This window comes from Panulirus ornatus, chromosome 9 (genome assembly GCF_036320965.1).
Source record: "Panulirus ornatus isolate Po-2019 chromosome 9, ASM3632096v1, whole genome shotgun sequence".
NCBI lineage: Eukaryota > Metazoa > Arthropoda > Malacostraca > Decapoda > Palinuridae > Panulirus > Panulirus ornatus.
In genome coordinates this window covers 4,950,115-4,961,314 of record NC_092232.1, presented here as the reverse complement: position 1 = coordinate 4,961,314, position 11,200 = coordinate 4,950,115, and the positions used below count along the sequence as shown (strand labels likewise).

At 41.6% G+C, this 11,200-nt stretch overlaps 1 protein-coding gene across 1 annotated transcript in view; it reads left to right on the top strand.

The window, feature by feature from the left end:
• Positions 1-10,705, top strand: part of LOC139750177 (uncharacterized) — a 20,001-nt gene extending 9,296 nt beyond the window's left edge. Inside the window, exons 3-6 of the mRNA XM_071664563.1 lie at positions 435-579; positions 3,152-3,254; positions 3,708-3,850; positions 10,001-10,705. Coding sequence (XP_071520664.1) covers positions 435-579; positions 3,152-3,254; positions 3,708-3,850; positions 10,001-10,194 — 585 coding nt within the window. The 3' untranslated portion in view covers positions 10,195-10,705. The remainder of the gene's footprint in view (positions 1-434; positions 580-3,151; positions 3,255-3,707; positions 3,851-10,000) is intronic.
• Positions 10,706-11,200: the final 495 nt, after the last annotated feature.

Genomic DNA, 11,200 nt, shown 5'->3' with positions numbered 1-11,200 from the left:
ATAATAAACCTGACGGTGTATTTAGAATTACCTCTACCGAGGAACTTGGTCCATTATTTTTAGAAGTTATCTTCATGTCGCAAGCCCTAAAATAAAAATCATTTTCTAGTTAGCATTAATATAATTGCAATTGCATTTTTATTATTTGAACAAAGTATGATGTTTTGTGAACAATAGCTTGTAGGAGGTTTTGCCATAGTCACCCGTCCAGCTCTAAATACAACGAGGAAAGGAAAACAAAATTTAGATAATATACGTGAATATTAGTTAAAACGAATGATATATAGAGTCGAGGGGGTTAGAATAGCTAAATAAACATGGCCAGGTATAAATGCAGAAGTACTAAGAAAAAAACTGGGTAGAATAGACATACTGAGGCAGGGGCGAAATATGCATTTTTGATCCCCTTGTGACGTGTGTTGGTGTGGCGGCAGAGAGTGTGGTGCGAGCAGGAGGTAGACGGCGGGGGATGGACGGTCATGCTGCGCAGGCGACACCAACCTTCCCAGGTCGACTTCAGGCGCGACTGGAGCAGTTACTCCGAGGGATTCGGCAATCCTGAGGGCGAGTACTGGATAGGTAAGTCGATACAGTCAAACGTAAGAGATTAAATTGAAAATCATTTATATACATTTTTTTTTTTTCCAAAAGAAGGAACAGAGAAGGGGGCCAGGTGAGGATATTCCCTCAAACGCCCAGTCCTCTGTTCTTAACGCTACCTCGCTAATGCTGGAAATGGCGAATAGTATGAAATATATATATATATATATATATATATATATATATATATATATATATATATATATATATATATATATTTTTTTTTTTTTTTTTTTTTTTTTTTTTGCTTTGTCGCTGTCTCCCGCGTTTGCGAGGTAGCGCAAGGAAACAGACGAAAGAAATGGCCCAACCCACCCCCATACACATGTATATACATACGTCCACACACGCAAATACACATACCTACACAGCTTTCCATGGTTTACCCCAGACGCTTCACATGCCTTGATTCAATCCACTGACAGCACGTCAACCCCGGTATACCACATCGCTCCAATTCACTCTATTCCTTGCCCTCCTTTCACCCTCCTGCATGTTCAGGCCCCGATCACACAAAATCTTTTTCACTCCATCTTTCCACCTCCAATTTGGTCTCCCTCTTCTCCTCGTTCCCTCCACCTCTGACACATATATTCTCTTGGTCAATCTTTCCTCACTCATTCTCTCCATGTGCCCGAACCATTTCAAAACACCCTCTTCTGCTCTCTCAACCACGCTCTTTTTATTTCCACACATCTCTCTTACCCTTACGTTACTTACTCGATCAAACCACCTCACACCACACATTGTCCTCAAACATCTCATTTCCAGCACATCTATCCTCCTGCGCACAACTCTATCCATAGCCCACGCCTCGCTACCATACAACATTGTTGGAACCACTATTCCTTCAAACATACCCATTTTTGCTTTCCGAGATAATGTTCTCGACTTCCACACATTCTTCAACGCTCCCAGAATTTTCGCCCCCTCCCCCACCCTATGATCCACTTCCGCTTCCATGGTTCCATCCGCTGCCAGATCCACTCCCAGATATCTAAAACACTTCACTTCCTCCAGTTTTTCTCTGCCAAAAGGAGTACCTCATTTCCCTGCAACTGGGAGTAGAGCAACCTTGGAACTGCAAAAGCCCCTGGAAAATGGGGTCTAAGGGTAACACCTACATCCTTTCAAGAAAGGTGTCCTGGGGCAAGTTATTAAATAGACACGGTCACGGGTCTCCGTCAACGTCTCTGATCGTGAGTCAGTACTGAGCAACCCAGGGCCGTGACTCACATAGGTTCGAATCCTGGACATGACAGTCGGCCCACTCCCAACCTGGGTGTTCATCCTCCCCTCGAGGCTGGTCGAAAGATGGGTACCTGGCCATATTAATCACCAAGGATTTGATTGAGGAAGGGAGGGTTTGATTACGAACTTAAGCTAACATCTAAAAGCTGAGAACGAAGGATATGGAAGAACGTATTGTAGACATGCCCTGTCTGAGTTATTTGGATTTCAGATTAAATCAGTTACCCTGGTCAAATTCTCTTGAAACTAAAAGTAGCTTTGTACTGGCTAGTTTTTACTTTAGATCGGCGACAATTTTTGAATATGTAATCTTATGATACGGTAAAACAGAGGATGGCACTTTCTCTATTGAGTTTTGTTTGATAATACTAAATAATGTGATTTTGCCGAGCGAGCAAATTTCCTTATTCAATGCTCAGGAAAACGAAGGTGGTGATATGAACCCCAGCATTACGTTAATGTTGATCTTCAACATGCACTGGACTCAAGGAATAGATGATTACGATTTACCTTTAGACGCTAAGGATTTGAACCTCCTGTCAAACTGGAGCATGACGAGCGAGAATGCTACCATTGCTACTGTATGACCTGTGTAAGTACGGGCTTTCCCTACACTCTCAGCCCACGAGATGTGACCGGGGATCTTATAAACCACTCGTTGGTCTGAGTTAGAAAGCTTTTCTTGACTCGTAGTCCAGTGGTAGCATAGTAGCTTGAGATGCAGCAGGATCAGGGTTCGAATCTTCGGCGCATCAAAAATTGTAAGCTACTACTTCATGTTTCCAGTACGCTATATATATATATATATATATATATATATATATATATATATATATATATATATATAGTTACAGTGGTGTATCTAGGTTATGGCAGGTGCCCTAGGCGCCACTTGAAGGGGTTTGCTACTCAACAGGTTTGTTTTTTGACATATGTTACCCGATTGTCATTTTTATGGGTTTGGTTTTGTGAGATAAAACAAATTCGCCTACTTTTCAATTATAATAATATTTTGCTCTTACAAATTGCATTACTGCTTCTACGTTACAATATTGATCAAATAAGTCTTTTAAGAGTTTATATAAATTCGAGTTTGGCCTAACTCTTCAATGGTTTATAATTACACCGTATATATTTTCATATACATCCACGGTATATACATTTTTTATCAAGCCAGGGGCGCAGTTTCAGTGTTTGCCATAGGCACTATTTACCCTAGATATGCCCCTGCTCAGATGGGGATCCTGTAAAAAGTGTCATAAATTTAGATAACTGATCTCATTTTACTAAATTACTACAGGCCTAGAGACGCTGTACCGACTGACAAAGGGTAACCCCTACAGTTTGCGGGTGGACATGACGTGGGAGAACGAAGATGCCACTTCTCTCTATGACTTCTTCAGGTGGGTTCCGAGAGCACTGCAGGGAGTGTGTGGGGGTGTTGCTTCTGATGGATGCATGTCTGGTGAGATGGAGTTGAAGACTCAGTTGGGAGGGCTTTTGTTTATTGCTTGATGGGTTAATTCAGTGTATGCATTTTGTCAAGTTTTACATTTGCTTGGGGAAGGGGGATCTGTGAGTAGAAGTTGCAGAAGTGTAAGGCAGGGATAAGTTTTATACTTCAACTTGGGGTGGGTGGTTAGTAGTGGTTTGGGTTAGAGAGGTCTATTGTTGTAGCATAAAATAAAATGCTGAGCATGTTGACACGGGGTTGTTTAAAGAGGATGTTTCATTGTGTAGGTGTTGAGTGTAGATGCACGATCATATTGATGACAATAATCCATAAAATTTGCCAGTCACTGACTATCAGCTAGTGTAATTCAAGCCATAACGTAATGTTTTCTTCCTTATGGTAGTGTGGGGCCCTCTAGGTATGGACGAAGAGGGTATGAGCTGAATGTTGGTGGCTACAATAAGTCCAGCACGGGTGGCGATGCTATGGAATACCATAATGGGATGGACTTCTCCACTTATGATGAGGATAATGATGGAGCCTCAGGTGAGTGGTCATGTTCAAGAATAGTGTATTTGGAGAGGTATTCCCCCTTAAACAGGTCTATCTATATCTCTGATGCCTGTTCCAACTGGAACTTCCTCAAGTGGGTGGCCACAGCAACAGAGTTTCCAAAAAAAGAGATCTCCAGTGCCGTTTTTTAGCCTTTAGTGCCTCACCCTTAGCAGGCCACTGACAGAGGGCAATTCTAGTGCAGTGTTTGCATAGGCTCCTACGTAATGTTCCTACTGACTACTTCTACCTAATGCTCCAACCAACTACTTCTACGTAATGTTTCTACCAAATACTCTTACCTAAGTGTACCTACCTTAAATACAATAGGTCCTTCAAGCTAGGTCAGAACTCTATTGCCGTCTCTGGTCCCAATGCATAGGGAGTACTGTCCTGGGAACAAGTTTCCATTTAATCAAATAAAACAGTTTTAGTATTTGTTCTTTTACCTTGCAGATTACCGTGATTCAGACAGTTTCAAAACCATGTCCACAAATATTTAAATTTTTATACAAACGGGATATACTGTATGTAGCCCTTAGAATGAAACAGGAGTCATGCGAGGAGTGCTCATCCTCCTAGAAGGCTCAGATTGGAGTTTCTAAATGTATGTGAATGTAACCAAGATGAGAAAAAGGAGAGATAGGTAGTATGTTTGAGGAAAGGAACCTGGATGTTTTGGCTCTGAGTGAAACGAAGCTCAAGGGTAAAGGGGAAGAGTGGTTTGGGAATGTCTTGGGAGCAAAGTCAGGGGTTGGTGAGAGGACAAGAGCAAAGGAAGGAGTAGCACTACTCCTGAAGCCGGAGTTGTGGGAGTATGTGATAGAGTGTAATTAAGTACACTCTAGACTGATATGGGGAAAACTGAAAGTGGATGGAGAGATGGGTGATTATTTGTGTCTGTGCACCTGGTCATGAGAAGGAAGATCATGAGAGGCAAGTGTTTTGGGAGCAGCTGAGTGAGTGTGTTAGCAGCTTCGTTGCACGAGACCGGGTTATAGTGATAGGTGATTGGAAAGCAAAGGTGAGTAATGTGGGAGTTCAGGGTATAATTAGTGTACATGAGGTGTTCAGTGTTGTTAATGGAAATGGTGAAGAGCTTGTTAATTTGTGTGCTGAAAATGGACTGGTGATTGGGAATACCTGGTTTATAAAGAGAGATATACATAAGTATGCATATGTAAGTAGGAGAGATGGCTAGAGAGAATTAATGGATTATGTGTTGATTGAAAGGTGCGTGAAAGAGAGACTTTTGGATGTTAACGTGCTGAGAGGGGCAACTGGAGGGATTTTTGATCATTATCTTGTGGAGGCGAAGGTGAAGATATGTGGTGGTTTTCAGAAAAGAAGAGAGAAAGTTGGGGTGATGAGAGTGGTGAGAGTAAGTGAGCTTGGAAAGGAGACTTGTGTGAGGAAGTACCAGGAGAGATTGAGTGCAGAATGGAAAAAGGTGAGAACAAATGACATAATGGGAGTGGGGGAGGAATGGGATGTATTTAGGGAAGCAGTGATGGCTTGCACAAGAGATGTCTGTGGCATGAGAAAGGTGGGAGGTGGGCAGATTAGAAAAGGTAGTGAGTGGTGGGATGAAGAAGTAATAATGTCAGTGAAAGAGACGAGAGAGGCACTTTGGCGATTTTTGCAGGGAAATAGTGCAAACGACTGGGAGATGTATAAAAGAAAGAGGCAAGAGGTCAATAGAAAGGTGCAAGAGGTGAAAATGGGGGCAAATGAGAGATGGGGTGAGAGAGTATAAAAAGATGTTTTGGAAGGAGGTAGATAAAGTGCATAAGGCAAAGAGAACAAATGGGAACATCAGTGAAAGGGGCAAATGGGGAGGTAATAAAAAGTATTGAAGTGAGAAGGAGATGGAGTGAGTATTTTGAAGGCTTGTTGAATGTGTGTGATGATAGAGTGGTAGATATAAGGTGTTTTGGTCGAGATGGTAAGCAAAGTGAGAGGGTCAGGGAGATTGGTTTGAACAGAAGAGGTAGTGAAAGCTTTGCAGATGATGAAAGCTGGCAAGGTGGCGTGTTTGGATGGTACTGCAGCGGAATTTATTAAAAAAGGGGGTGACTGTGTTGTTGACTGGTTGGTGAGAATATTCAGTACATGTATGGTTCGTGGTGAAGTGCTTGAGGATTGGCGGAATGCATGCATAGTGCCATTGTATAAAGACAAAGGGGATAAAGGTGAGTGTTCAAATTAGAAAGGTATAAGTTTGTTGAGTATTCCTGGGAAATGATATGCGGGGATATTAATTGAGAGGGTGAAGCATGTACAAAGCATCTGATTAGGGAAGAGCAGTGTGGTTTCAGAAATGGTAGAGGATGTGTGGATCAGGTGTTTGCTTTCTAGAATGTATGTGAGAAATACTGAGAAAAAAAAGATGGATTTGTATGTAGCATTTATGAATCTGGAGAAGGCATATCATTATTATTAAGAGTATATGGTGTGGGAGGTAAGTTGCTAGAAGCAGTGAAAAGTTTTTATCAAGGATGTAAGGCATGTGTACGAGTAGGAAGAGAGGAAAATGTGTGAGGTCTCCATGGTTGTTTAATTTATTTATGGATGGGGTTGTTAGGGAGGTAAATGCAAGAGTTTTGGAGAGAGGGGCAAGTATGCAGTCTGTTGTGGATGAGAGGGTTTGGGAACTGAGTCAGTTGTTGTTCGCTGATGATACAGCGCTGGTAACTGATTCGGGTGAGAAACTGCAGAAGTTGGTGACTGAGTTTGGTAAGGTGTGTGAAAGAAGAAAGCTGAGGGTAAATGTGAATAAGAGTGAGGATATTAGGTTCAGTAGGGTTGAGGGGACAAGTGAAGTGGGAGGTAAGTTTGAATGGAGAAAAACTGGACAAAGTGAAGTGTTTTAGATATCTGGGAGTGGATTCGGCAGCAGATGGAACCATGGAAGTGGAAGTGAGTCACAGGGTGGGGGAGGCAAAGATTCTGGGAGCATTGAAGAATGTGTGGAAGGCAAGAACATTATCTCGGAAAGCAAAAATGGGTATGTTTGAAGGAATAGTGGTTCCAGCAATGTTATATGGTTGTGGGGCATGGGCGATAGATAGGGTTATGCGGAGGAGGGTGGATGTGTTGGAAATGAGATGTTTGAGGACAATATTTGGTGTGCGGTGGTTTGATCGAGTAAGTAATGAAAGGGTAAGAGAGATGTGTGGTAATAAAAAGTGTGGTTGAGAGACAGAAGAGGGTGTATTGAAATGGTTTGGTCACATGGAGAGAATAAGTGAGGAAAGATTGACTAAGAGGATATATGTGTCGGAGATGGAGGGAACAAGGAGAAGTGGGAGACCAAATTGGAGGTGGAAGGATGAAGTGAAAAATATTATGAGCGATCAGGGCTTGAACATAGAGGAGGATCAAAAGGCGTGCAAGGAATAGAGTGAATTGGAACGATGTGGTATACCAGGGTCGATGTGCTGTCAGTGGATTGAACCAGGGCATGTGAAGCGTCTGGGGTAAACCATTGAAAGTTTTGTGGGGCCTGGATGTGAAAGGGGAGCTGTGGTATCAGTGCATTATACATGACAGCTAGAGTCTCAGCTTAGACAAATGTGGCTTTTGTTGTCCTTTCTAGTGCTACCTCGCATGCATGTGGGGGAGGGGGGGGTGGTCATTTCATGTGTGGCGGCGGGAATAGATGAAGGCAGCATGTATGAATATGTACATGTGTATATATGTATATGTCTGTATATGTATGTATATGATGAAATGCATAGGTATATATATGTGCGCATGTGGGCATTCATGTATGTACATGTGTATGTGGGCGGGTTGGGCCATTCTTTTGTCTGTTTCCTTGCACTACCTTGCTAATGCGGGAGACAGTGACAAGTATAATAATAATAAAATATATATATTATGTTATTGTACATTATTATAATTATACTTAGTTGCTGTCTCCCATGTTAGCTAGGTAGTGCAAGGAAACAGACAAAAGAATTTTATTTATTTATTATACTTTGTCGCTGTCTCCCATGTTAGCGAGGTAGCGCAGGGAAACAGACAAAAGAATGGCCCAACCCACTCACATACACATGTATATATATAAATGTCCACACACGCACACATACATACCTATACATTTCAATGCACACACACACATACACACACAGACATATACATATATTCACATGTACATAATTCACACCCACTGCACCCATTCATTTCCTTTGCCACCCCGCCATACATGAAATGACACTCCCCCTCCCCCGCACGCGCGCAAGGTAGCGCTAGGAAAAGACAACAAAGGCCACATTCGTTCACTCTCAGTCTCTACTTGTCATGTACAATGCACCGAAACCATGGCTCCCTTTCCACATCCAGGCTCCACAAAACTTTCCATGGTATACCCCAGATGCTTCACATGCCCTGGTTCAATCCATCGACAGCACGTTGATCTCGGTATACCTCATCGTTCCAATGCAATCTATTCCTTGCACGCCCTTCACCCTCCTGCATGTTCAGGCCTCGATCGCTCAAAATCTTTTTCACTCCATCCTTCCACCTCCAATTCGGTTTCCCACTTCTCGTTCCCTCCACCACCGACACACATATCCTCTTTGTCAATCCTTCCTCACTCATTCTCTCCATATGAGCAAACCATTTCAATATACCCCCTTCTGCTCTCTTAACCACACTCTTACTACCACACATTTCTCTCACCCCTTCATTACTTACTCGATCAAACCACCTCACACCACATATTGTCCTCAAACATCTCACCTCCAACACATCCACCCTCCTCCGCACAACCCTATCTATAGCCCACAGCCTTGCAACCATATAACATTGTTGGAACCACCACTCCCTCAAACATACCCACTTTCGCTTTCCAAGATAATGTTCTCGCCCTTCACACATTTTTCAACGCTCCCAGAACCTTCGCACCCTCCCCCACCCTGAGACTCACTTCCACTTCCATGGTTCCATCTGCAGCCAAATCCACTCCCAGACATCTAAAACACTTCACTTCCTCCAGTTCCTCTCCATTCAAGCTTACCTCCCAATTGACTTATCCCTCAACCCTACTGAACCTAATAACCTTGCTCTTATTCACATTTACTCTCAGCTTTCCTCTTTCACACACTTTACCAAACTCAGTCACCAGCTTCGGCAGTTTCTCACCCAAATCAGCCACCAGCGCTGTATCATCAGCGAACAACAACTGACACTTCCCAAGCCCTCTCATCCACAACAGACTGCATACTTGCCTCTCTCCAAAACTCTTGCATTCACCTCCCTAACAACCCCATCCATAAACAAATTAAACAACCATGGAGACATCACGCACCCCTGCCGCAAACTGACATTCACTGGGAACTAATCACTTTCCTTTCTTCTTACTCGTACACATGCCTTACATCCTCGATAAAAACTTTTCACTGCTTCTAACAACTTGCCTTCCACACCATATACTCTTAATACCTTCCATAGATCATCTCTATCATATGTCTTCTCCAGATCCATAAATGCTACATACAGATCCATTTGTTTTTCTAAGTATTTCTCATATACATTCTTCAAAGCAAACTCCTGAGTCACACATCATCTACCACTCCTGAAATCACACTGCTCTTCCCCAGTCTGATGCTCTGTACATACCTTCACCCTATCACTCAATACCCTCCCATATAATTTCCCAGGAATACTCAATAAACTTATACCTCTGTAATTTGAACACTCACCTTTTTCCCCTTTGCCTTTGTACAATGGCACTATGCATGCATTCCATCAATCCTCAGGCACTTCACCATGAGCCATACATACATTGAATATCCTCACCAAACTGTTAACACAATAATAATCATGATACTATAATTACTAGTACTATTGCTAATAAAAAGTAATGTGTGTTTGCGTAATTTGAAAAGCATTCTGTGTATAGCTAAGGATTATTCAGAACAGTAACTTTTCTTGCCATACTTATGTTTATGTAATGATATATGAGTTTAATTTTTTTTTACATACTTTAAATTTACAAATCAGTTAAAGAATGCAAATGATTGCAGTTTGAGGAACCTGAATAAAAAAAGAGCTTTGCCAATTCTGTTGCAAGAATTCAGTAACCTGAGCTTTATTAAATCAGTGTCTAGTAATCCTGATTTAAACCTGTGGTTGTAGGTGGAAGCTGCTCTGAGTGGTCTGGGGGAGGTGGATGGTGGTACAATTACTGCTTCTACAGCAACCCTACTGGCATTTACCCACCTGCTGACTTGCCAGAGAACACCGAGGTTGACCACCTGCTGGAGTGGCGCAAGTGGCAAGGATATTACACCTACCTCTCCTCCCTTGTCATGATGATCAGGCCCAACTGATGAGTTCTGTTTTTCGACAAAGCCTCATAGGGTTTTATGAGGAACAAAGGGTCTAGCTATAAGTCTACATCAGTAGCCAGAAGTATTAAGTTCAGAGTAATGACAAAAGTTAAATCTACATCAGGATTGTATTGTGTAGTGTAAACCAACACCAGGTGGTGACAGAAGGCAAAGTATGGCACAGGTGGAGAAAGGTCTTATGGAAAGAGGATTTCTCTTTGAATGTGATTAAAGCTAAACCTTTTGCTTGTGCAACTACTAGTAAAAACAAATGTATCTTTGAATCCATTGTTTCAGTTACATAATCAGTAATTGTAAAAATACTTTCTAAAACACATGATTGAGTTATTTATTCATTGTAACTCACGATAATTTCAATATAATCTCTGACTATTTTCATCTAGTTTTGAATCGTTGATTTGACTGTCAGTACAACAACTTTTTCTTATGAAATCTATGATTCATATTTGATGCTCTGTTTGCTTGTAAAAAGACTTTTGGTCCTGATTCAGTCAATATTTCATTAACCTTCTAATTAATAATAAGTGAATGCACACTTACAGTCTTTCGGTGATTAAACCTGCATCATGTTTTTCCTTAGGTGACAAGAAAAATCAAAACTTGAAAATAAATCAAATCTATCAAGCAACCATTTTTTTTTGTTTGTTGAGATGGCACGAACAAACGTTTTCCCTAATATATATTTTATTTATTTATTATACATAATCGCTGTTTCCTGTGTCAGAGGGAGCGCCAGGAAACAGACGAAGAATGGCCCATCTACTTATATACACATATATATACATAAGTGCCCAGATATGCACATATACATATCAATAATATATATATGTATTTTTGTTTTGCTTTGTCGCTGTCTCCCGCGTTAGCGAGGTAGCGCAAGGAAAGAGACGAAAGAATGGCCCAACCCACCCACATACACATGCATATACATACACGTCCACACACGCAAATATACATACCTATACATCTCAACGTATACATATAT